Genomic DNA, 27,595 nt, shown 5'->3' on the forward strand with positions numbered 1-27,595 from the left:
GTTAATCTGCATAGCTTTGTTTCATCTGACAAAAACCCATAATTGTAACCTGACGTCTTAAAAGCAACATTTACTGTCACTACGGAGAACATGACGTCAAAATAAAACATGTAGAGTTTATCCTCATCTATATTTCACTCTCATCTTTTGTGCCTTTCCCCTTTCTACATTCAAAACGACTCTATACAACTTGGCAGATTATTTTATCTGTATCAGTTCGTTTACAGTAGGGGAAAGTTTGAAAGTTAGATGACATTACGTTTGGTTACGCAAGATTATGGTTATGTATAACTTTGACCCCCGGTTCCGACGCCTACGCCAAATATTCATATATTTTATTTTTCTAGCTAGGCTGCTTGATGTTTAAAACACATTTTTACCAATACAAAAATGTATTACATTAAAACACAATGCGCAAATAATTTTTCACATACTATTTGTACTTTCGTTTTTCCGAATTAACCCTTAATTCCCTTTACTATCTTTTGCTGCTCCCTGAGTCCGGCGACATCATCCCTTTTCAATCTATTTTAATGGGGAATATGTGTCTTTAGGAAATGATTTCTGATATTCCTTCTTAGTTTTGACGTGTTCCATGACCTCAATTTTTCAGATTGAGGTTATGAATTATTGTAAAACACGAATAAATTAAAAAAATTTAATTGAAATTAATTGAAATTGTTGCTGAATATGTCTATTAAATTTGGAAATGATATGACGTTAGGAAAAAAAGCTTTGACAAAAACCTTTATTATCAGCCATCTAATATCAAGTATTTCGTAAAATGAAAAGAAAATTAAAAAAAAATTAAGTACCTTTGACTACCTTGGAATGAAAAAAATACTAAGCGATTTCATGAAACCATAATCCGATAATACCTAGACAATAATGATATACCCGAGTCCCGAATCTTTTTTATTTTTCTTTCTTCAAGAGTCCGATATTTTTTTTAAAATTGAAAATGAGCCAATATCAAAATAAATAAATTTTTAAAAATTAAGTAACATAGGGCTTATTATTCTATTTCAATGATGTAGGTTTGTTTTTCAGTCAAATGTGAGACTGGGCGACTCAATGTTTCATGAGTACTATCAATGCCAACCTCAGGGCCTACCAGAATTTTTTGTCTGTCAGTGCCTCCCATGGTTTCCACCTGGGTTTTTTTATATATCGTCAGGGTTTTTATCCATTACAGTTGCGAATGCCCGAAAAAGTGAAAAAGATTTTTTGAATTTAAAAGTCTCCCTGAAAAGTATAACTGAGGATGTAATAAGAGGTTAACTAAGGAGTGATGATACAGGGATGTAAAAAAGGGCAATTGCTTATAAGATGTGCACAAATCCTGCATTTTATACCATTTACAATGATAGATGTTTTCGACTGCATGTTCGAATTCAAATAGGTAAAGTTTGCATACAGGTACATTAACAAAATTGCCTTTTATATTTGGTGATTGAACAAGAGTTTTCCATATTTGTAGACTTTCTCGAAAATCGTTTTCTGATTCTTCTAACTTGTTTGTGCTCAAGTGAAATTTTCCCCCGAAAAGACAGAATTCTTGCTTTGTTGTTTCTTTGAGTGGTCTCCAAATTTAAAGCCATAGTATAGTATCGCTGGATGTCTTCTGAAATTGTATCACATGACATATTTTTGTACGTCTTCATGAACATTGCTGTGCCAATGTTTGTTAAGTATACATCTTTGTCCATTGATTCATCGTGAGAAGTTATAATTTCGAGAGCTTTTCTGTAAAAAAGTTCTGCTTCGTAGTATTTTTTACATTTGAATGAAATTACTCCTGCCAAATTGTTGTTCCTCGCTATAATTGACCAACATTCCTTACTTCTTTTCTTTATAGCCATAAGTGAATATTCGAGACACTTAATAGCTTCACTATAATTCTCATCTGCATTCAGAAATCTTGCTTTCTCTGTCCAAAATTTACTGAGGATAAGTGCCGCAATATGATCTTTAGATTTCTGTTTACGTTTGATGTAAATAGCTTCATTTGAAAGATTTTCATTACTTTTTACGATGTCCTCTATTTCCTCTAGAAGCTCCCTACACATGTTGATTTTATCCTTGTCATTATAAAATTTCGCCAAAACAATTTGATAATACACTGTTTCTAAACCCTTATTATCAGTCTTAGATGCAGATATCATCCGGATGATATATTTGTGTTTAGAGGCATCGTCTAAAACTAAATCTGTCAACCTTTCTCGATTCATTACACTCATGATACTGGGAACATCGTCCTCAAACGATGGTCTAATGGAGGGCATCTGTGTTACATAATCATAAAACAATTGAATGTGAGGTTCATAGGTCACCATAACTTTCATCAAATTGGACGTAGAATCTTCCTTCGTATTTGATAAGATTCTATCGATGTGCTCGACAAATCTTGACCTCGCATCGGTCACATAGTTTTCGAACTTGCTGTGGTGATTTTTTAAAACCTGATACACAAGAGGATGAAAATAACATATTTCTGATAAGGTGGGCTGTGCTTGCCCATTTTCCGGAAATTTTTCAATGGGCGTCTCTAGAAAATGAAGATTTTTCAGTAACCCCAATTCTAACTTCATGTTTGCCTTTCCAGAACGTTTACTCTTTCCACAAACATGGGTGGCCGCCTCTATAGAGAAATGTGTGGTTCGGAACACAGAAAACTGCATTAAAGTAATTTTGTATTGTTCATCCAGCAGATAGAACAACTGATGAAGACACATCTCAGCCCTAGGTACATCGCTCTGAACATAAATCGCGGAGTTGTTGCTCGATTGTAGGCACTCAGTTAGGTCACGTGGTAAGTCTTGTAACGATTGTAATGCACCAAGGACAGAAAGCATTGCTAAAGGGCAACATCCACAGAGGGACGTTACTTTCTTCATTTCATTTTCAGCCTTGAAGGAAAAAAGATAATCAATCAGATGTTTATCTCTGATTTTAATTTAAATGTTGCATATACATGTATATATGTATATTCTAAATAGTGTGGTATACTCACAAGCTGATTTGTGTGGAACTTTGAATTTTTCTTGAGGAATATAATCGCCTGCTCTTCAGTTAGTCCTCGCAACTCGATTTCTTTTAAAAGGTTCTCTAGTCTGGTTGGGTTAATTCCTGATCTACTAGTTATCACAAATCTATACTAAATAAGAATAACATTCAAAATGTATGTCTTTAAAACAATTCACCAAAGGTTTCTTTTATCATTTGTTTATATGCTTACAAAACCAATGTTTTACAATCGTATACATTGTAGTACAATCTTCTTAAAATTGTCAAAATAAAATTTCAAAATAAAACCTAATATCAAAATATCTTACCATTCCATATACGTGGTCAGGACTATTCTCGACCTTCTTGCGTCTTTCCAAAATGCTTTTGAGAAGTGCATAAAACGACTTCTCATCACTAGCTATAATTTCATCTACGTTGTCCAATATTAACACTTGATTTTGGTCTGCATGAATTGATAATCAAACTTTAATGAATGATTTTGTATCGAGTGTTATAAAAGCTTGAAGTGATATGAAACTTATCAAATTAGCATTTTGCTGTAAAAACAGCATACTTTTTTGAAAGTAAATGGTTGACTTTTTTACCTGAGTATTCACAGCATTTTTGAACAAAACGTTGCTTCCAAAACTCATGTTTGTTGTCATCAGATATATCCCCTTCAATTCCTTCTGTTGCGTGCGAGTCTATAAGTTTGTCTGAAAACTCGTCACTTGAAGACGTCAGCAATGAAACGTCAATAACATTTAGCGCGGTTCTGACGAGATCTCTCACGTACTTTTGCTCCCTGACCAAAAAACCAGCATGATAGGAAACTGACAAAAGGTGATAATGATACTCTTGATATTGAAAAATTGTCTTTGATCAGCAACTTTTGATTTGAAACTTAAATCTGAGTATTACATAAGTTTTTACTGAACATATTCATCTTGCTGGTCACATTTGCTATGCATGGTACATAAAATACATAATTAGAATCAAAGCTTTTGTCTTGTCTATCCATACCAGATATACATACAATGTACATACAATACCTCAATTCCACATTGAAAATTCTCCACTTTTCTTCAAACAGTCTCCTACAGATTTCGAATGCTAGACTGGTTTTCCCCATTCCTCCCAATCCACAGGTCCACACACCTATTTAAAACAATTGTCATAATTAGAACATTCCTAGCTTGCAGGTCATTGGTGGTCAGTAACATAATATTTGGAAAATATAACGCTCTCTCTCTCTCTCTCTCTCTCTCTCTCTCTCTCTATCTCTCTCTCTCTCTCTCTTACTCTGTAGATATGTCATATACTTTAAAAGTATGTTATATATTTAAGAATTTTTAATGTTTTCAAAATAAAGCTATTTATATGCTGAAAAAGAGAACCTTTAGAAGTCTTTATAAAAAAAAATTATAGTTCCTACGCCAGACGCTTGACGTAAAGGTAAAACAATATACGAAAGGTAAGAGTAAGATCAATTACTCTCACTGTCTATACTAGATCTTGATCTTTAGACATATTACAAATGAATTGTACAGAACATAATCAATCAATCACCCTTGTATTTTGCGCTTCGTAAACTCCTGATGGCGCTTTCTATATCCTGTTCCCTTCCCACCAATTCACAGTCTAGTTCTCTCTGTTTGATATTGTGTTCCCTGAGCTGACATATGTACGTCTCCAGAATAGATGTTACTGAAGTCGAACCTTCATTTACATGAAGTTTTAGTTCACTGGCTAGACGGTACAAATAGTCAACAATGGCATCTCTCTTATGTTCAAAATAATTATCCAAAGCATCAAGAAACTCCTCACCATTCTGTAAAATATATTTTAGTTAGAAAGATTTTGATAAATTGTAAATTGGGAAAGCCTTTTTTAACTTTAGGCATTAAATAGTTATTAATTTATTTAAGGTTAGAAGAGCTAGCAATGTGATCAATTCAAGAAAAAATCCTAATAAAGAACGTTGTTTCAGTTTGTGAATATGCATACGCCAATTCATCTCAATATTATATGACAAAGCAAAGATACCTAAGCGCAGCATACAATTATCACCTTCATCGATTCAGGTAACGATATCTTGGACTCTGACAGTGTAAAAACTTCACGGAGGATCTCCTAATCGGAGTCAATCAATTGGATCAGTTCCCATCGATGTTTGTACCACGGATCGATCTGTTTCTTTCCAAAGCCCACGGTGTCTTCTGGTGTTGTCATTTCAGATTTTCATTTATCTTGCCCCATTTGTAGCCTTTGAAAATCATATTAAAAGTTATAAAAGCTCCAGTTCATGGGCTAAGATATGATATATTGTATTTTCTTTTGTAGAAAGAAAACTTTAACAAAATAATATTTGAGGATGTTCTCTTCCGAATAGTTGGTAACTGTCGATATATATGTAAACATTCATAGGATGTTCTTCATAGTTACAATTCCAAACTAACGAATCGGATGTCTTCGCAATCGATTAAACGACCTGTTTACGTACAAGTAACGTTGTTTCACGTTTTAAAACTGCTTTCAATCGCATTGTTTAGCTAAATAAATGTCACATGTTAAGGAACCTAGATACGATGTGTACTTGTATACTGATTCTAATGCTTCTATCTCGTTGTTTTGATGAATGCTTATTTCATAATTTAGTTATATCGCACATGTATTGTAATCCTGCCGTTTGTCAATGTTTAAACTATTTTTATTGAATAGAATAAATTACATCGACTAATCAGTGTTGTTAACAGATACTAAATTAGTGCATCACATGATGCCTCATGCATAAAAATCTGGTTCAGAACAAGAAAGGTTTTTAATTCATGGTACTCATTACATGTATTTAATTCAAAATCACAAGTTGACACTCATCTTCAGATTCTTTGATTGTGTCATTGGTACTACACATGTAACAGAAACCCTTTTTTGGCGATTTCTTTAGAGAAGATCTAGACTTTCTTCATGTTATTGAGTTTAATTTTGAAAAAAAAAATCTAAGAAATTTTGAAAAAAGTACTTTATTGACAAACCTCACACAAAAAAATAAAACATATACCATATAATGCATATGTTGTTTGCTGCCATATGTTGCATGTTTAGATCCAGAGTTTTCATCACGATCAAATTTGAAAATACATTTCTTACTGGGATTAAAAATGAAAAAATCTGACATTAATTATCTAATCAGATATTCTTATGAATAAATATAGTATAGACTTAAATCTATTTATGAATAGCGAAATATTGAGAAATAGTAGTGAAAAGTGTATCTATTTATGAATAGCGAAATATTGAGAAATAGTGGTGGAAAGTATAGCTTTGAACAGACTTTAGTTTAATTAGCTATTGCATATGGTTAATGTGCGAATCAACATTATGTACGAAAGTTTAAATTAAAGCAATTTGTTTTGATTTCGAGACATCCCTTTCCACTCTTTGCAAAACAAGTATAAAATGTTACAATATTTCCTTTTCAAAATTGCATTATATACATTAATGATGTTTGATATTTCAAGTTGAGAGATCAATGCATAAGTATAATATCATAAGTTGACAATCTAAACACCTACAAAAATATTATATATTTTCTAAAATAAAATATCATTGATTAATAAAAGCAAGAGCAAAATACAAAAAATAATTCTCATCTATGCATGAACATGCTGCCGTCAAGAAAAATATATATACAAGAAAATATCATATTAAACAAACAATACAAAATATTGGCAATTGTATATTCTATTGCTATCGCCAGTGTAAACTTATACGCTTTTGAGATTTAACATGCTTAAAATTACCCGGTCGCCTACCACTTATTCGAATGTTTGAATGATACAGAGTATCATCCATCAACATGTGACTTCTCATTTATCACAGTTAGTGAAGACATTGTCTTCTAGAGACCCACCCGAAGCCATCGAAACAAGTCGTTTCCTCTTACTGCTCAATATGTCATCAGTATCGGTGAATGATCCTTCACTAGGGACAGAAGTCAAACTGTCGATCCCACTGTCTAATGTTTCCCTCTCCGGTCGAGGGAGTGCTCGACGTTTATTACAGGGACCATCGTTGAGATCAGGAGCGGACATACGCGTCTCCTTTGATACTTGAGATTCTTCAATAGCATTTTGAGGCGAAGTTTCATCTGAAAGTCCACCGTCATCACTGATAAAATCGTCGTCCCCGTAATTGTAACATTCCTCATCTCCAGTGATGTCCTCGGATGAAGATTGGTCAGACAAACTGTCAGAGCTCGATTCATCTTCCGACTCAGATTTGTCAGATTCGGAGTCGGACTTTCCCTCAAAGCTTTTACCTGTCGAAGCTAGACGTTCACTTTTTGTCATGGTTTTATCTATGCTTCTGCACTTTTTAATCTTCTTAGAATATTTCCCCGCTTCAAAGTCCTAAAAAGGAATAAAAATGTGCATAATGAATAGGCCTTTAAATTTTCTTCGGGACATAGAATATGAACTATCTGTCAATATATATATTTACAATATATGAAATAAATAATGATAATGTGACGTTTTCTTCCAACTCTGAAATCTTGAACACAATGTGTAATGTTTATGAAAAACTTTATAAAAGTACGCCAATCGAAGACAATAGCATATCAAACTATTTACATGATATACATAGCCCAACACTAGATGAAAATGAAAAAACAAAATCTTGATACATTTCAATCAATAGACGAATGTAAAGAAGCGGTTTTTAACATGAAAAATAACAATTCTCCAGGTTTAGATGGAATACCACGCGAGTTCTATAAATGTTTTTGGAGTCATATTGGTCCCTTATTTTATGAAGTTTTATTATCCGTATTTGATAATCAGGAAATGTCCTTTTCACAACGCCTATCCCCTATTACCCTTTTATTCATGAAAGGAGATAAAACCGATTTAAAAAACTATAGACCGTTAAGTTTAACAAATACAGATTATAAAATTATTGCCTTCATATTTGCAAGACGATTAAAAAAAGTTATTGATAAATTAATTAGCCAAGAGCAATCTGCATACATCAAAGGGCGATTTATTGGAATAAATGCTAGAGTTGTCTTAGATATTTATGAATATTGCAGGGAACATGCAAATGATGGTATTCTTTTTTTCTTTAGATTTTGAAAAAGCGTTCGATTCGGTGGAATGGAATTTCTTATTTCACGTTCTTTTTTTGAGGGGGGGGGGGGGGGGGGAGAAAAAGTAACAAAATGTTTCATTTCTGCATAAGACTAACCTGGTAGAATTGCTTTACTTGTTCCGATCTTCGCTCATCCATTAATACCTTTAGAGCAAGTTTGTGGTTTTTTACAATAGTTTTATACGCTGGGTCCGTCACTGCCAATCCACCTCTCTCTATTTGAAATTTTGCCTCATCATAATAATTTGCTGCTTTGGCAAAACAGTCGGCCACGGTCTTGGCGTCTGAATAATACAATGATCGAATTGTCTTGTTTGAATATCTTGAATGATAGACAATGTATTGTAACAAAATGATGCAATTAATGAAAACTACTGTTTTAAAAAGTGTTACATCAATGTGAATAGGAAAACTCCTAGGTAGATTTACTCTATCTAATCTTATAAAACGCGAGCAGATCAAGATGCCCCTGCTCCTGCTTTAGGTAAAAGGTCCCTGTTCGGGCCAAACAACGCATAATTGAATTATATTGTCTTCCGAACCTTTTATTGATTAAACAACATTAACATCTTTAAAGAATTCCAGCATGTAAACGTTTACGACAATCGTGATTTCTTAAGTTTGATTGATTGGCGATTCATCTACCTTACAATATCGGACACTAAAAGTACCGTATGATTCTTTCATCATATCCATAACAGAACCCCCCCCCTCCTTGTTCTAACTCTCGGAAATATTTCCTGTCAGTGACAGATTGTTATTGATTTTTTAAAGTGGCACCCATCTTATTTAGGAAATTGAATATGTGTAAAATGTCCAACATTTACAGAATCCATCCTAAATCAACTCAATTTAATTTAGTGTTTGTGACTCCACATAAGTGAAATGTACACCAATCATACACATGATAAAACGGCATTTATACGAAAATTGTTGTAGTAATATATTTGTCCGATTCATTTGAATACTCACCAGTACCAGGAACTTGCCCTTTCTGAATAAATAAATGGCCAATATTGTGATAGGCAAGTGTAAGGTTTACATTTGGAGGCACCAGAATGCTTTCTCTGATCTGAAGGCTTTCCAAAAGGTCTTGTTCAGCAGCATCGAATTTTTTTCTGACAAGGTACAGCTTCCCTCTATTTGTCAATTTTTTGGCTCTGTCTTCAGAAGGCTTTGGATCATGGTTTATTGCTAGAGTATAATAATCCTCAGCTTCTGTTATGAAATGGCGGTTTAGTTCTTCTGACACACTTGATCCAGCATGCTTTTGCCATTGTGCAAAAAGAGCAGTTGCGATGTTAGTATAATATACTTGAAGATTAATACCTATAGCGTCTTTCTCGTTCTGAGAAACTTGATTTTCCACTTCAACTGCCTTTTTATGATATTCCTCTGATCTCTCAAATTCCTTTTGTTTATAGTAAATCACACCAATGGAATTGTATATATTTGCTAATTCTGTCTTGCAGAGTTCTGGTTCTTTTTGATAATATGATAACGATTTTTCCATACACTGCAACGAATCTTTACAGCAATTGTTTGCATTCAAAAGTCTTCCTTTCATCCAGTAAAACATTCCTAATACAGCATGAACTTGTCCCTCTGATGGAATTGACTTGCTTTTAATGATGTTTTCAATCTCGCTTAGTAGACTATCACATTCGTCAGATCTATCTATATCAAAATAAAGCCTTGCCTTTGCCGTTTTCCAATATATTTCGTCTAAAACAAATTCATTTAATTTTGCAAAATTGATGTTTTGATCGTAATACTCGTTTCGCTCATGGTCATTCAAAACAAACGAGCAAAGTTCATCTTTACGAAATTCCCCTACAACTTTGGGCAAATTCACACAGGCGTGTTTCAAATTTCCCTCTGATTTTATGATATATTTAAAGAAGTTTTGAATATGAATTTTGTTTTCCAATAGGTTTTTCTGGGATTCAACTGGATGTGCGTGAAAATCTAGGGCGATACTTGAAACTATCCCGTCAAAATATTCGATAAAGCGATTCATAGCCGTATCAAGGAGGGCATTACTTCGTTCTTCACTTTGTGATTTCTTGAAAAGAAACTGGACAACAAGGGGATGAAGACAATAAAACTTCGAGCGTCCTGACGAAAAATCCTCAAATGCCATCTCAACGAAGTGTCGACTTTTGAGATGTACCAAATCAAGGCAGGTGTTCGCTTTCCCCCATTTTTTGTTGTTCCCCCTTATTGCAGATGCTGCATCAATATCAAACTTTGCTGTCCGGAAAACGAACAACATAACCAAATATTGCTGAAGATTCTCATCCAACCGTTCATAGGATTGCTTCAAGCAAGCCTCAACTCCAAAGGTGTCGAAAGCACTGGTTTCATTCTGGGTCATTTGAAAAGTGAGAAGTAGTTTGTCTGGTGTGATATTAGAGTTTCTTATGCTATTACACAGCGACAAAATGGCAAGAGGACAATTTCCACAAAACGAAAGAATCTTCTTAACAGTTTCTGGGTCCGACTGCAAGAAAGTGTCCATGGTTAGAATAACAAATGGAAAACAAGTGTAATATTCATTGATTAATGTCTTGTGTTTTCACAATCATTTATTTTAATATACAATGAAAAGAAATGTTAAGAAAAGATATATTGCACGGTTTAAATAAAGAGGCAATATGTTTTATGATTGTGGGATAAAAACCCACGCACCTGTTAGCTTTATTTATACAAGGCTATCTGAACACCATTATTTTTTTTTTAAATCTAGGATTTCATAAATCATAAAATGTTGATCTCTCCTACCTTCATAGCAGATGTTGTATTAAACAGATCAATAGCCGCTTTTTCTTCCAATCCAACGATTTCAACTTCTAGAATCGAAGTACCGATGATTTTTACTGCTAAACTGTTATCCAAAAGTGTCTTTCTGGCTGTAAAAAGAACGCGAATCTGAAAAAAAAGTCAAACGAAATGTATATATTGATATATTTTTTTATTTATAATATAGGCATTAGGGTGGGATTACCACACTTAGCATTATTACTGGCATACGATTTGTAAATAAAGTTAACACACTGTGATAAAAATATACTGGAAATGTTAAACCTTTTCACTGTTCTTGTAACGTACTGGGTTTTTCATTGAAATTTTATAAATACCGGAAAAAGAAAAATACATTTTATTCCGAATTTATCCAATTTATCCCTATAACGGATCACTTTGTTGCAAAAAAGATTAATACTGATATATTTGAAAAAAGAAATTTACCTTAGACTGAGAGTCATCATTCGCACAAAAACTTGGCAATTTTTCTAATAATTGCTGAGTAAACAACATAAACTGATTTCTGTCCTTTTCCAATATGTCGTCAATATTGTCAAAGAAAAAGACAGTATCTAAAAAAAATTATATACATATTAAAGCTTACGCACAGAGAGAGAGAGAGAGAGAGAGAGAGAGAGAGAGAGAGAGAGAGAGAGAGAGAGAGAGAGAGCGCGAGAGAGAGAGAGAGAGAGAGCGAGAGAGAGAGAGAGAGAGAGATGGGGAGATATACTATTAATGACTACTTCGTACTTGTCGTCTGGTCACAGCATCTTCGAATCAGCAATTCCTTCAAGTACTTCTGGTTTTCTCCCGATGGGTCGTCTGCGTTCTGATCGGTTGATGAAACCGACAACTTTTCTCCAAGTTTAGTTAGAGTATTGCAAATTAAATCCCTCAGTGCCGAATACTCCCTTGAAAGGTAAAAATAGCAATGCTGATGTTGATCATAAAGCCACAAAACGATTAGCATTTGGTCAACATTCTTAGTACCTTAAATCTATCTTGCAGACGTTCCATTTGTCCTCAATGTACAGTCGACGACAGCCTTCCACAGCTAAACTGGTTTTTCCCATCCCGCCCATACCGTGGATAAGTATTCCTGTTTAAAACGTAAACATCGCTAAATAAAACACTTTTTTAAAGGTTATTTGATCATTATTTTTATACCAGACAAGTATGAGCTTGACAAAGCTTCGACAAATGGACTCTCCTAATGGCTTATTCACTGTCACTTGATGTCAAGATTGAGTCAATGATTTTGTAGTGTCTTTTTAGTTCCTATCCATTATGACTTTAAAATTGATTTAACGAGGCCGAGTACAAAACGAGTACGCACGCTTTCGCGCAGCGTTTCATTAGTATTGTGACGTCATCTTTTTGCTTGGTTGACGCCATGGCGTGATAGTTTCAACTGCAGATAATCAGATAATCAGCGAAAGATGAAAATAGTTCGTTTGATGCGTAAAATTGATATTATATTGTGGAATAAACATAAATGTCTCGAAGTATAAGCTATATTTGGGCTTGGTTCGAATACGTGAAGAGGGTTCAGCAAGCCTAGCCCTCTGTGACGTTTTCTTAACTCGCCTAAATATAGCTTAATTCATATATTTCAAGACAGTTACCATGTATTTTATATTATTGACCCTTAATATGTGATGTTATATATGTATTTATTACTTAAATATGTCTGCATGTTTTAATGATACTATAAAGATCACCATTTCCGCCTTTGTCAAATAAAAAATAGCCATTATCTGTCAAATCTGGGAAATTCGGTATACAAAAAACAACTTTGATAAGACCCCTGGAACAAACCGGGATGTAAAAGGTGTTTTTTATTTGACCATTCAATGCCTTTTAGCAATAAATTTAATATGTAGAACAGAAAAAGAAATCCCTAGGGCAGAAGTTTGATAAAATGTGCAAAATTGATACATTTCAAGCAAAATCCCATAAGTTCCTATGTTAAAAATTAACAAACTTTGAGATGACCCCTTAAACAAACGGTGTGGTAAATGTCTTATTTTTTATCTCCAAAAATTTATTATATCAGTAGAAATTCATGTAAAAAAAATTTACTAAAAAATCTAGGGCAGAACAAGTTAGACGCGGCCTCGTTAATATATTTTTTATCCAAAATTTAAGACTAAAAGGGGTTTATAAAGAATGTTTTTGACAATCGATTCAAAATCCTAAAAAACTTCATAATGATACCTATGCTTAATCTAAAATCATTAAATAGAAGAGGTCAAGAACATTCTATGCCCCTTGTTTAGAGAAAATGTACGCATTTTGGATATATTTTCTTCTTCAAAAACAGATAAAGAATAAGGATGTTTTTTGCTAGTTTCCTTCATCCATCATTGAAATGACAGTTGAATTTATAGCTTTGCATCGTGTTTATCTTAAAATTAAGCCTGGGTATACCTTATAAAACCAAGCTTTTGATTTAAAGCGTTATTTAAAATTCAAAATCTCTAATTTCAAACATCTGCAGGCTTATAATGGTAATTAGATCTTGACCTTAAAAGCAAATGAAAAATTACAAAAGACATTTCTTTGTTGTGGCACTAAAACACAAAACACGGTGCACTTATAGCTATCTAACAATCTTTGGGAGCATTGCAATTTTAAAATACAAAACAGAGGAGCTATTGCACATTTTTAAACTGCGCTGAGTGTGGAATCAAATGATTTATTGAATTAATTAAGTACTTTTCTTGTATAAAAAAAAGTCATATAATTTTCAAGGAATCAATAAAATGACTTAAAAGATGTATGTATAGTTACATGTACTAAATATCATACACCTGACCTCTGCAACCTTTCCATGTAATTTAATTTTTTGTCTGTCTTTTTCTAGCCTGATAATTCAAGCAAAACTTTGGATTTGCAAAGTAATGTTTATATTACTGTATACAGAGTTAATTTCGCCCCTTGTTATTTTCGCCCGTCTACACTTGCAAACGGTTTTGCCTCGTCTTAAATTCTCCCAGACTCGCTTATGTATTAAATAAATAACTTGGAACATCAAAATTCACCCAGTCTTAAATTCGCCCGCTGTCAACGAGGGCGCAAAGAACAAAAATAAAACGGGGGCGAATATTTCCCTGTATACAGTAATTATACGGCTCTGAATACGATTTTAGTGATGATTACTTCTTACTTTTGCTTGTTTTTAATTTGGTCACTAATGTATAGCTTTTTGGATCATTATAAATATTACAGTACATTTTGATACCTCCGTTATCAGTCACATTAATGAAAAGCAATACATTATTTATAAATCTTTATTTTGGTACCAATGAATTTTAAAAACAATTTTAAGTATGTACCTTTCACGCATTCGTCATATTTGATAGTACGAAGAATAAGATCAAGCTCGTGTTGTCGTCCTACAAAACATTTCTGTCCTAGCCCCTTTGAAGTTAGCTCTTTGTCATAATCTTTCAGACTCTGCAAGTATTGACGTAACGTGTCGGCCATCTTTGTTGCACCGTCATCGACATGAAGCCGGATTTCCTCAGTAAGGTTGATGACGAATTCAACGACGTCACAATGCTCGCTAAAATTGTTGTCCAAAGCCTCGAAAAACTCTTCTCCTGTCTGTTGAGGAATAAACTTTTGTGGATATATAAACTAGACTTTATATTTTACAGACAATAAACCTATGATATAAATTTGTTAAAGGCTAAACTTCTTTGATTTATTTCAAACTTAAATCAATAAAACAAAATGCAGGAAATAGATTTTAAAAGGATTCAATAACCTTTTCAATGTCATAAAGGTGTATTTTCCCAATAATATATTTTTTTTAATTTGTAGATATTTCATTTTTTTTAAAAAATACTAATACACATATTTTGAAAACAGTTATTTTCTTTAATCTTGACAACATTATATCATTGTCATTGATTTTAAAAAGTAATTCCTTCATTATATATTAAAAAGTATATTGATATTAGTACACATACTAAAAAGTTAAACAAATCGTCTGACCTTGACATTGTGTCCTAATTTTGATTCGGATAAAACGAAAAATTCCTGTTTAATGGCGTCATCTGTGTATAAAATCTCGTTAAGGTCGCTTCGAATTTTTGACCACAGCTGCAAAGGCTGATGTGCCATTCGTGTCAATGTTGGCATAACTTCCATTTTGTACTTTCTTTTACATCTGAAAAAAAATCCAAAATGAATGTGAATCAACGGAGATAAGAAAATAATGGCAATGCTGTATTTGTGTTTGCTGTTAGCACCCCGTTTTACTATTTCATACCGGTGTCAGTTGTTGCTAATATTACTGCTATTGCAGTATCAATAGACATTTATCAAATAAGACATTTATTTACTGTTCAAAATATAAGAATGCAGTCATCATGTACTACTTCATGTATCTAAGTCACAGGATGGATTTTCAGTGTAGTTCAAACAGTTTTAACTGGTACTGACGAGAACTGTAACAAGAATTGTAACATCGGGAAGACAATCATCTACCATATTGACGTACTTTTCATGTGATGACCAGTAAGTTGGAGATTGTATCTAGTTTAATTTTAATATAATGGGGGTTTACGCATGTGCGCATAAAGACAATAAGAAACCAGTATCATCGAGCAAATCTTTGGACCCAGATATACATGGTTTTATCTTTAAATTAAAGTACTGAAGAACTGACGGGAGTTGATTTTGTCGATGTTTATTTATTTTAAAATCAATGATATGTTATTTTGCATGACAAGTACCTGTAGTTTCTAATTTGAATTATGCACATTTTTATAATGTGAATTTTTGGACCTTTTGACAAGAATGTCGAGAAACCCCAAATATCATCATGTTAAATAATACTTAAAGATAAATTTAATCCAATCAAACTATGTATCAGTAATAGAAATATTTCTCGAAAATTGTATGGATCCAAGCAATATTGAATTCTAGTCTCGTTCAACCAAACGCTCGGCTGACACCGTAAATCTCCGACAAGGATTTACGTAGACAGCCGAGCGTCGAGTTGAACGAGACTATATTAAACTCTGGCGTAGGAATACATACGACTACAAAAAATATACATTTAAATTGTTCGTACCATTCAAAATCTGACTATTTTCAAGGTATTTATAAATAAGTTTCCTTGAAAAACAATGCTTCAGAATACACTACATTGAATTTATCTATTATTTTCAAGAACTAAGTGGTGTCAGCGGTCTTGATTTGTGCTGACTAAGGTGTCCAAACACTGTTTCACTTTCAGTTTGTCTGAGTAACTGCATAGGAGAGTTGATTTAAATCAACTCCCAAAAATAACTGGTTAAGTTTGATTGCGTAAACCTGTTCATTTATATTCAAACTTGAATTTGTTTTCGACAAGTGTTATTGAAACTTGATATAAAAAATGGAAATTGCGATGATTTTATTTCAATTTTTAAGAGATCAAAGATTGTATGTCTATATTTAACGTGATGAATATTGTTACAATATTCATAATCAGAGAAATAGTAAGATATTAAGATTTGTGAGAACATACGTACATTGAAAATCATGAATTACAAACACAGGTTCTAAGAGAAAATATTTTAAAATGATACATGTTCATTTATCATACAATCCCGTCTTGAGACACAGTTAATAAAAAAGACTAGTAGGTATAAATTACTCGCAGTTAAAATTTTCTCTGCACGGGATTATATCTCTCTTTACAAGGTTCAAAGAGGCAAGGTATCTTGAGAAATTCATCGATTGTGTTTCTTATAATATGAATAACTAATATGTCGATTAAAATTTTAACAAGTACAAACCAGGTTTTCTTTTATGTGAACTGTATACATAATCCATGTCAACCCTGAATTGATAAACATTACCTACCGTATCCAGTGAAATGGAGTACCCTATATGCAATATTTTGCCAAAAAGTGACGAAGTTCAAAAGCTAGTATTTTTTTCATAAATTATCAGAAATTAAAATCCTAGCAATATGCACATCTATGATATATGTACAATTGCTCTGCAAAAGAACAACTCCCTATCTTGAAAACTGTAGTAGGAGTGATCCGAACAATAAGGATACCCTTAATGTTATATTTTGCCAAAAAATGACTATGTTCAGAAGCTGGTATTGTTTTCATTGATTATAAGAAGTCAAAATCCTAACAATATGCACACCTCTGATATATGTACAATTGATCTGCAAAAGAACAACTCCCTATCTTGAAAACTGTAGGAGGAGTTATTGGTACAATGAGGGTATCCTTTTTGCAGCCGCCCGCCCGCCATTTTCACCATCCTTATAACCTGATTTTTCCGTCGGAAAACCCGGTTAGAAATATTAAAGAATGAAATGGACCATTATTCAAAAAAAGCAAGTCTGTTTATTCGTTCTTGAATTTCACAAATAATTCGTTCATTGGTGCAATCCCAGAAAATAACAACTAGATAAAACCGTTGAGGACTTATGTAGTAATCATTATGGAAATTCTATTGAAATTTGTTAAAGTACATGCGTTATATAGATAGCGTATGTCCATTTATGTTCAAGGAGATATGTGTAATTAAGCGATGGGGTGCATGAAACACAGCTCTCCAGTAGTCATCTGAAAGCTGTCTTTCTGTCTATTCTTTTAATACAGGTAGGGCAAATTATAACACTTGCGCGCATTCTCAGAAGTACAGTTAATGGATTCAGTGGGTTCAAATAATATTTTATTTTCAGAGATTTTTGTGATGCTTATAATGTTGATAAACTTTATTGTAATTGATACATGTATTAAAATTTATTGTTAAAATGTCATATTAAAATGATATGTCTAAATAAAAAGAGTCATCTGCAAGCTGTCTTTCTGTCTGCTCTTTTTATACAGACTGGGACACAGGCTATTCCCCATGTAGAGGAGGAGACATTCTAGCAACACCTTGGCTAGGGCACCTGCCATGTGTGGCATATTGGAACTAAGATCTCGAGGATCTAAATAAATTAAATATCACTAGACTTTGACCCGTGCGTGCACGGGTTGACTTTGCATATCGGACATTTACGCAAAAGATACATCGGCACACCGTATTGTTGACATTTACATAACAAAGCAATGCTATTAATTTCACTACAGTTAGAATAGATCTAATCTGTGTCTTAGGAAAGGCCCTCACCATGGACGGTTAGAATGCCTCCCATATTCCCGTAATGTAACAGAAAATTGCAGAATCGCCCCGATACGATTTTAGAGAAAATTAATGAAGTTACATTGAAAATAACAGTCAAATTAATCATAATAAACCATTTTGAGACTGACTGTAAATACCTCTCATCTAAAAATTTAATCCATATAATGTAAAAATTCAACACTTTTTCAACAACGTACACGTAATTTCTTTGCTACAGAGACAATACAAGGAACGCATTCTATCGTAAAACCGCGTCCGTAGGACATAAATATATTTCTATTATTTTAACGATAAACTTTCTATTTATTATATCGTCACTCTCCTAAGAAATATATTGTGAATTTTATGCATGAAATCAAATATTTTTTTTTGCCATCACGAAGACAAAAGTAAGTACTAAGTAGATATGTATATTTGTTAATTTATAATTTCTTTCATAAAAATCATAAATATATAAGAACAGGATATATAGCAATTAAATTTCCAATGAAAAATTACACGTATTTGTATTCTCTTTCTGAGATTATTAATGCAAATATGATATTGTGGAAACATAAACTAAAGATCCCGTTAGCGTGAATTTATTGCGCACACGCTAGATTGTAAAATCAAAAATAATCCAGATGATTTCCGTGATTTTTTGAGAAATTTTCACTGATTATATTAATGAGCGAAGCTTAATTGAAAAAAAATATAAAAACAAATTGGTAATCTTCAAGTACCAATGATGTTTAAAATATATAAAACAAAAGGCAGTACTCTTCCGATTTATCGGTATTGAAGCCCAAAAATTCGAATCTATTACTTTAATATAGTAGTATAGACATAAAGCTACACATGACAAAGAAATGGTTTTATTATATAGAAATGGAGTATCATGATATAGTCATACTATTATCTTTTGTCTTTTACGCATACAAGTCTTTGATTTGTCTGAAGGTTTCCTTTTCATCTGTTCGCAATTTGTCCTTGTATCGTTTTGTGAAAACACTTCCTCTTCAACAGAGCTGGATTCTGAGGTCCAAAACTTCTCTTTAAAATCGGACTCGGCCGAAAAAGAGGGGCTATTGACTGAGCCCCCTAACCCGCTGTCAATTTGATTTCTACATGAATTCTCAACTGGACAACTTTTTTCTAAAGAATCATTTGTGTCCGGGGTTTTTGTGACTAGTTTATTTTTCAGTTCTTCGTCCTCAGACGTTACACGGAGGGAGCTGGAAGTCGATAGGAGAGATGATGAATCCAAACTGTCTGAATCCATGCTTTCTTTCTCAGTCTGAATACTGTCAGAGGATACACTTTCTGCATCCGTGAATTCTTTTCTAGTAATGTTGTAATCAAACTTTCCAGCTTCAAAATTCTATTGAAAAATAAGCATTATATATTATGTCATATTTATTTAAATCGTATCAATCTGTAACCAGAGATAACACAAATAGGAAATAAAATTAATCTTACAAGGTAAAAGTTCATCACTTCGTCGATATCTTCTTTCTCTCTGTTAAGTCGACGTAAAACCCTCTTGTGATTTTGTTTGATATGGCCATACAAGACCTTATTTCGCTGCCAGTTATTCAGACCTCCCTTTCTGATTTGTTGTAGAATTTCCTTGTAGTTAGCATTGGCTTCTCCCAGGTACACCACTGCTTCTGTAAAGTTACCGTATACTTTAAACAGTGTCAATGTCGACATCGTTTTAAATGAGCAAATTTAATAAGCGAAAGATTCATAGAAATTTACTGCTTTAACAAATAAATGCAAACGCGAATTGTAACTTGCTAAAAACTTGCTAAAAACTAAGGGCAAAAACCCCACGTTATTATGTATATCAAAATAACTTCAACGAGAAAGAAAATTAAAGAATAAAAACTAAGGGCAAAAACCCCACGTTATTATGTATATCAAAATAACTTCAACGAGAAAGAAAATTAAAGAATAAAGACACAAGAGTCATACCATTTACTTGATTGTTCTTTATCAAAAATGTAGATTTTCCTATAAATAGTGTACTCAAATAATGGTAGGCAGATATCAAATTTATATTCGGTGATTGAACAAGGGTTTTCCATATTTGAAGACTTTCTCGAAAATCTTTTTCTGATTCATCCAACTTGTTTATGCTCAAATAAAATTTTCCCCGCAAAGACAGAATTCTTGCTTTGTTATGTCTTTGAGTGGTCTCCAAATTCAAAGCCATAGTGTAGTGTCGCTCAACGTCCTCTAAAATAGTATCACGTGACATGTTTTTGTATGTCTTCATGAACATTGCTGTGCCAATATTGGTTAAGTATACATCTTTGTCCGTTGACTCATCGTGAGAAATTAAAATTTCGAGAGCTTTTCTGTAAAAAAGTTCTGCTTCGTAGTATTGTTTATATTTGAATGAAATTACTCCTGCCAAATTGTTGTTTTTCGCTATAGATGACCAACATTCCTTAGTTCTTTTCTTTATAGCCATCAGTGAATATTCGAGACTCTTAATAGCTTCACTATAATTCTCATTTGCATTCAGAAATCTTGCTTTCTCTGTCCAAAATTTACTGAGAATAAGTGCCGCAATATGATCTTTAGATTTCTGTTTACGTTTGATGTGAGAAGCTTCGTTAGAAAGATTTTTATTACTTTTTACGATATCCTCGATTTCTTCTAAAAGATCCATACACATGTCTATTTTATCCCTGTCAACATAAAATTTCGCCAAAAACGTTTGATAATACACTGTTTCTAAGACCTTATTTTCAGTCTTCGATTCAGATATCATCTGGATAATATATTTGTGTTTAGAGGCATCGTCCAAAAGCAAGTCTGTCAACCTTTCTCTATTCATTACACTCACAATACTGGGAACGTCTCCCTCAAACGATGGTCTAATGGAGGGCATGTGTGTTACATAATCATAAAACAATTGAATGTGAGGTTCATATTTCTCCATAACTTTCATCAAATTAGACATAGAATCGTCTTTTGTTTTGGATAAGACTCTATCGATGTACTCGACAAATCTTGACCTTGCATCATTCACATAGTTTTCGAACACACTCTGGTGATTTCTTAAAAACTGATAAACAAGAGGATGAACATAATAAGTCTCTGATAAGGGGGGCTGTGCTTGCCCATTTTCCGAAAATCTTCCGATGGGCGTCTCTATAAAATGACGCTTTTTTAGCAACAGCATTTCTAACTGCATGTTTGCTTTTCCAGAATGCCCATTCTTTCCACAAATATGGGTGGCCGCCTCTATAGAGAAATTTGTTGTTCGGAACACGGACAACTGCATTAAAGTGATTTTGTATCGTTCATTTAGGAGAGAAAACGACTGTCGAAGACACAACTCAACACCCAGCACATCGCTCTGAACGTGAACCACGGAGTTGTCGTTCGTTTGGAGAGACATAATGAGGTCACGTGGTCTGATGTCTTGTAATGCACCAAGGACAGAAAGCATTGCTAAAGGGCAACATCCACAAAGGGAGGTAACTTTCTTCATTTCGTTCTCGGGCTGAAAGGAAAAGAAGACAAACAATTCGACATATAATGTCACAAAGAATTAGATTCTCAGACTTTACATTATCAAAATATGTTGCATACAGATTGTAGAAAGGACTATATACTTACAAGTTGTACATTGTGTAACTTTGACTTTTCCTCGAGAAATATAATCGCCTGCTTTTCCGTTAATTCTCGTAACTGGATTTCTTGAAAGGAACCATCTAGTCTGGTATGATCAAATCGTGATCTACTGGTGATCAAAAACCTATACTAAAGTGTGATAACATGAACAATTTAATATTCAATGTTTAATGATTTACCAAAGGTTCTTTTATTATTTGTTCAAATGCTTACAAAACCAATGTAATTCATGTATAAATAAATGATTTAAAATACTCAAAAAAATAGAATACATATATTTAAGTAAAAAAAGAAAATTTTGGGTTTTTTTCTTCCAAATAAATTCAGATGTCAAAATAGTATACCATTCCATTGGCATGGTCAGGACAATTCTCCACCTCCATCCGTCTTTCCAAGATGCGTTTGAGAAGGGCATAAAAAGACGTCTCATCACTGGCTAAAATTTCATCGACGTTGTCCAATAGTAGCACTTGATTTTGATCTACAACGATTTGTGATCAAATTTTAATGAAGATGTTGTATAAAGTGACATAGATACTTAATGTGAAATAAAAATTATCAGGAAAGTAACATACTTTATTGGAAGTATATGATTGACCTATTTACCTGAGTATTCACAGCATTTCTGAACCAGGAGTTGCTTCCAAGACTCCTCTTTGTAGTCAACAAATAAGTCCTCTTCTCTTTCGGTTGCTTGCGATTCCAGGATTTTGCCTGAAAAACCGTCACCTGATGACGTCAACAATGAAACGTCAATAATATTAAGTGCGGTTCTGACGAGATCTCTTACGTACTTTTGCTCCCTGGAAAGAAATCATGATGAGGAACTGGAGTGAGTGATTAATTTTACAGGAAGGAGATGGTTATATCTTTTTAACCTTGAAAACTATTGAATCGTTAACTTTTGTTTTAAAAATAAAATCAAAGTATTATAAGAAATCTTGAAGAGCAAATTCAGTTGCTTGTTATACTTGGTAAAGTACAAAAAAATACATAATATGAATCGTTGCCCTCATTCTCTCTCCACCAACCAGATAGATATACGTAATAAAAATACCTCAATTCCACATTGAAAATTCTCCACTTTTCTCCAAACAGTCTCCTACAGACTTCGAAAGCTAGACTGGTTTTCCCCATTCCTCCCACTCCACAGATCCACACACCTATTTAAAACAATTGTCATAATTAGAACAACCTTAGCTTGCAGGTCAATCGTGTTACATGATAAAGTATGGGAAACCAGTCGGTGTGTCTCTTTTTCTCTCAAATGCAACGTAATACTGTAGCTGTTTACAACAAAATAATTACAAAACAACAACATTTTTCAGAATGGAATATTCTAAGTGTAAAACTCAGAGGAATTCAAATATAGTTAGTGGATAATTTTTAAAATAATATCCCTGGTATTTGAAATAGTGTAAGAAATACACTCCAATAAAATTACAGCGAATAAATCAGGTTTTAACCTGAAGCCATATTGATTATTTAATGTCCAAATATTACAAAGAAATAAACAGAACATAACCAATCAATCAATAACCTTTGTACTCTACGCTTTGTAAACTCTCGATGACGTTTTCTAGCTCATGGTCCCTCCCCACCAGGCTACAGGTCTGTCTTATTCCCAGTTCAATAAGTCTTAGATCGTTCTCGTTGCACTGCCTTCTGTACTCCTCCAGAATAGATGTCACAGAAGTCGAACCTTCATCAACGTGAAGTTTTATTTCACTGGCCAAGTGGTTTAAATATTCTACAATGTCGTCTCTCTTTTGTTTGAAATAATCTTCCAAGGCCCTGAAGAAACCCGTACCATTCTGTAAAATCAATCTTAGTTACAATGACTGCAAAATTTACAATGATAATAGCTTTTGCTATAAGTAAAGACACTGATTGAATTTATTAATGTTATAAGATTAAGACATCTTGAAATATTATGAAAATTTCATAAAATACAGGGCGAAAATCAAGATACACATGTTACGCTAATGAAAGTTATCCATTAAACAAGCAAATATGAATTATATCTAAGCAATATGACAATGGATTACAATGGTCACCTTCATTTCATCAGGTACGGAAATCTTGGACTCGGACAGCGTAAAAACTTCACGGCGGATCTCCATATCGGAGTCAATCAATTCGATCAGGGCCAATCGAATTATGTCCCAAGGATCGATCTGGGTCCTCCTAAAACCCACGCTTGTTCCTGATGACGTCATTTTAGATGTTTGTCTCTTGAGAGGTACATAGTAAACTATCCATGGGCTGAAATATGATATATTCCATTTTTCTTTTGTAGCAAAAACTATATCAGGATAATATTTGCGGGTGTTCTCTTCCGTACAGTTGGTTGTGATTGATATACATATCTATATCAATTATATTTTTCCTCTTTTTTAAAAAATCGATTGTTATTCATACAGTAGTTATCAAGCAAACCAGATGCATGACAACGCAATCGAGTAAAACGACCCGTTCGCGTACGAGTAACGCATTTGTTTCACTTTATAAAACTGCCTTCAATCGTATTGCTTAACTAAATATCAGCATTGATTTAAGTAGCAATTATAGATAATTATTACATCGTTTTTGGATATGATGACTTTTTGTGTTGACTTTGCGTGAAGTAAATTCTTGATCGATCAAAAGTGAATTTACATGGAGAGCACAGACTCCATCGACTTGCATAGACTCCCAGACTTCCAAGTAGTTGTACATGTACCATTGTTACCTTCATATATCTGGAGAAATACTAAGTTGTTCCTTCTGTAAAACGTTCTGATAGACAGCAATGATTATATAGGTACCGGGTATTTTAATAACAGTTTATGGGTTGATTAAATGATTCAGAGACAGAGCAAAATGTTTTCAAGGGCTATGAGGCGGGCTATACTAGTATGCATATCGATTTTGCAATACTAGCTACCTGCATAACCACAAATGTTTGTGATTTTGGCTTTCGACGTTGAACTCGCAGAAGAAATGCATTGCAGAGTTGTCATACATAAAAAGGAAGTATCGTCTGCTATGAATTTGAACCTGTAAGCATGTGCTGTTTTTCCTTTCCTGCACCGTATTTCGAACTTATCGCGAAATGGTTTAAAAGCATATTGAACCAAAACAAGATGAATCATGTTTTTTAACTTCCGTTTATAACAGTTGTCCTTGACTGCTTTTTTATTTTAGAGCTACATTTTTTTTCTTTGTATTTTGAATAAAATTACAGATGAAATAGGTCATTTTAGATTTTTAAAGTCGGTAAAATAGGCAATGCGTCGTCTTATTGGTCCATCCAAAGACTAGTGTCAAGTGTACTAATGTTTAGTTTTTGACATGTTCATTAAAATCTACTGACATGGGAAGTTGAAAATACGGTTGATATCAGTCCCCCATAGCGTGTGTGTGACCTAAATTGTTTGAGAACTTGGTGAACCAAATATGCATAATATGACTGTTAAAATACAAATTTGTTGATATCTGGGCTTTACTTGGATTCAACTAGAACTGTAAAATATCTTACCTGGACGGAAAAATTCCACGTCTCCTCTCAAAGACACCTAAAATTTAAAACGCATAATTCAGTAGAGCTTCGCGCGGTGCACAGGCATTGATTATTTCATGTCTGCATTTCCACCATATACATGTCTTTATTATTCAAGCGTTACCGGAAAATCCCCATTCTTACAGAAATCCATTTTGAAATGAATTCAATTTAAATCGAGGGGCTCAAGATTATGAAATTTAACACCCATGAAAACGTTTTAAATGAAGAGATAATTTCCTTGTGTGTTTGTGCACAAATAGCGTAGTAAATGTATATATTCAAAAGTTTAATAAAGGCACGCGTGTATAAACAGGAAAGGGGGCCTGGGTCCTCCATCTTTTTTCAAATGTGCCTTTTTCCTTGTAGTTAACGTACAATACATAGCCCCTAAATAATGATAAAATTACATATCCTTTGATCTTCATGGTAACAGGAAGATTCCGACTGTGGTCCAAGAAAATTATTTAGCTTCAATAATGTTAGTAACAAAGCATTTGTCCTGTAAAAATTTTGAGTCAAAATTTAAAACTTATTTTGAATTTAGTAATAAGATTTTACTTTCGAAAGCCAAAAAGATTTATAAAGAACACAATCGTTCAATGTGTTGATAAGACATTGCTTCGAAACCTATTGTCTGTTGAATAACACGGATCGTCGGTTTTAACCTTCACATTCTGAAGATAACTCATGTTGTTCAACACGTTTTTAATGTTGTCTTTTGTCAGAGATTTTGATATTGCAATGGAAACTCGTAACCTAGGAGACGTAACCAAAAAACCTGACCATAATTAAGTACCATAAATTATTACTGTATTTAAAAAAAACTTACTATCAACACAGCACGGGTCCTGATAACGTAAGAGTGTTAAACTTTGTGCCACACATAATATAAACAATTTAACGGAATTTGCTAATAGATGAGTAAGTGTACTTAGGTTTGAAGTGGCCAGTCTCAGCCAACAAAACTGAGTATACTAACAATTTGAAGCACTTACTTTGACAAGATGCATTGAATGCTTTCGGAAACACCATTGCAGGAAACTGTCTAGCTCATCTCCACGGAATCCTCTATGTTTGATGAGAAAATAAATGCAGACATTGTACGTAGTGTTAAAAGTATCAACGAGACTCTCTGTGGGTATAGACACATCATTGTTCGAATCTTAAATTACTAAACAGATATAAACATACAAAGCAAACACACTGATAAAAACATCGCTGATAACAATTTGAAACATGGTGCATAAAGGTATGTATAATACATGAACATATAGGCTCACTCCGATAATAAGAATAAAGCACAAACAATGAATTGTGTTCATTTCATTTATGAAGTAGTCATTTTGATTTTGCTTTTTGGTTGAATTTTTTTTCCAACGTGGTCGATTTGCTGTTAAGAATAAAAGAGACGGGGATATAGGCTTTTGATAAAGAACGACATCTAATGTCATTTGTTTGTAAAATTATTTTAACGTTTTACTTTTATGAAGTAAATTAATTTTGTTGTTGTTGATTTTAAGTTAAGAGCAAGAAAAATGTAACTATCATGATATGTATATAATATTCTTATCATATAATATCTTTTACAGAATGTCGTGGATTAGAATGCTTTGAAAATTCACAACACAATAAGTAGGCTAAAATTTTCATTTTCATACGCCGAATATTCATTTTTTTCTTCTTTTGTTCATCATCGTATATTTCGTCATCTTCTCAGATTTACTTAAACTGACGCCATGTCTTTGATCAGCATTCTTTATTAGTGAGTGCATGATGTATTCTATCTTTGATATGTAATATTCAGGGTACGTTTCTCCAGATGATGGGAATTGAAAGTTGGGGCCGAGAGGTTTTGCAAAATCTAAAATTCTATCAGTACTAGAGGAGTTGACAATAAATATAAACCACACATAGAAATAATTTCGGGTGGGGTCGTCTAGACTTACCCTACACCCACCAATCTCCAAGATAAGAACTATAATAATCATTTCTTTGACAGTCTCCCATCACTTTCAGATTTGACGGTTTTTGATCAACAGATTTCTGTTAGGTCTTATGAATTTTGACAAACAGTTTATCTGGGGTTGATAGTCACGGTACTATCTGGGGTGACAGTCACGACACTATCGCGCTAATATTAATTCCCACCTGCCTAAACCATGACCACACATCAGGGGCCTCCAAGGTCAGGTTCGCTCACGAACACCCTGCCCACTGAATCGAACCGTAATAAAGCGCCATGGATATTTCATCGCTCTGGTGGAAATTTTGGGATTTTTTCACACAGCGTGTTCAGGCTCG

General features: G+C 33.5%; 1 protein-coding gene and 1 pseudogene across 7 annotated transcripts; both read right to left on the minus strand.

The window, feature by feature from the left end:
- Positions 1-1,178: 1,178 nt before the first annotated feature.
- On the minus strand, positions 1,179-5,296 carry LOC128183680 (uncharacterized; annotated as a pseudogene).
- An 800-nt stretch (positions 5,297-6,096) lies between these two features.
- Positions 6,097-27,546, minus strand: LOC128183678 (uncharacterized). Of its 7 annotated transcripts, XM_052852790.1 has the most exons (12): positions 27,443-27,546; positions 26,290-26,362; positions 25,271-25,307; positions 23,808-24,015; positions 23,291-23,564; positions 22,808-22,913; positions 22,357-22,553; positions 22,095-22,231; positions 21,736-21,879; positions 20,077-21,619; positions 19,579-19,769; positions 18,486-19,480 (listed from the first exon to the last, which is right to left on the minus strand). In XM_052852790.1, the coding sequence occupies exons 2-12, from the start codon at positions 26,324-26,326 to the stop codon at positions 19,007-19,009; spliced, it is 3,348 nt and encodes a 1,115-aa protein (XP_052708750.1). In that variant the 5' UTR covers positions 26,327-26,362; positions 27,443-27,546; the 3' UTR covers positions 18,486-19,006. The 7 variants fall into 7 exon arrangements, with proteins under 7 accessions (XP_052708751.1, XP_052708754.1, XP_052708753.1 ...); XM_052852791.1 differs by lacking the exons at positions 18,486-19,480; positions 19,579-19,769; positions 20,077-21,619; ... (5 more) ...; positions 23,808-24,015; positions 27,443-27,546 and adding exons at positions 6,097-7,421; positions 8,257-8,444; positions 9,133-10,663; ... (4 more) ...; positions 14,304-14,574; positions 14,968-15,142 and having other exon boundaries at positions 26,290-26,638; XM_052852794.1 differs by lacking the exons at positions 18,486-19,480; positions 19,579-19,769; positions 20,077-21,619; ... (6 more) ...; positions 26,290-26,362; positions 27,443-27,546 and adding exons at positions 6,097-7,421; positions 8,257-8,444; positions 9,133-10,663; ... (5 more) ...; positions 14,968-15,142; positions 26,124-26,176.
- Positions 27,547-27,595: the final 49 nt, after the last annotated feature.

This window comes from Crassostrea angulata, chromosome 5, assembly GCF_025612915.1.
Source record: "Crassostrea angulata isolate pt1a10 chromosome 5, ASM2561291v2, whole genome shotgun sequence".
Taxonomy (NCBI): domain Eukaryota; kingdom Metazoa; phylum Mollusca; class Bivalvia; order Ostreida; family Ostreidae; genus Magallana; species Magallana angulata.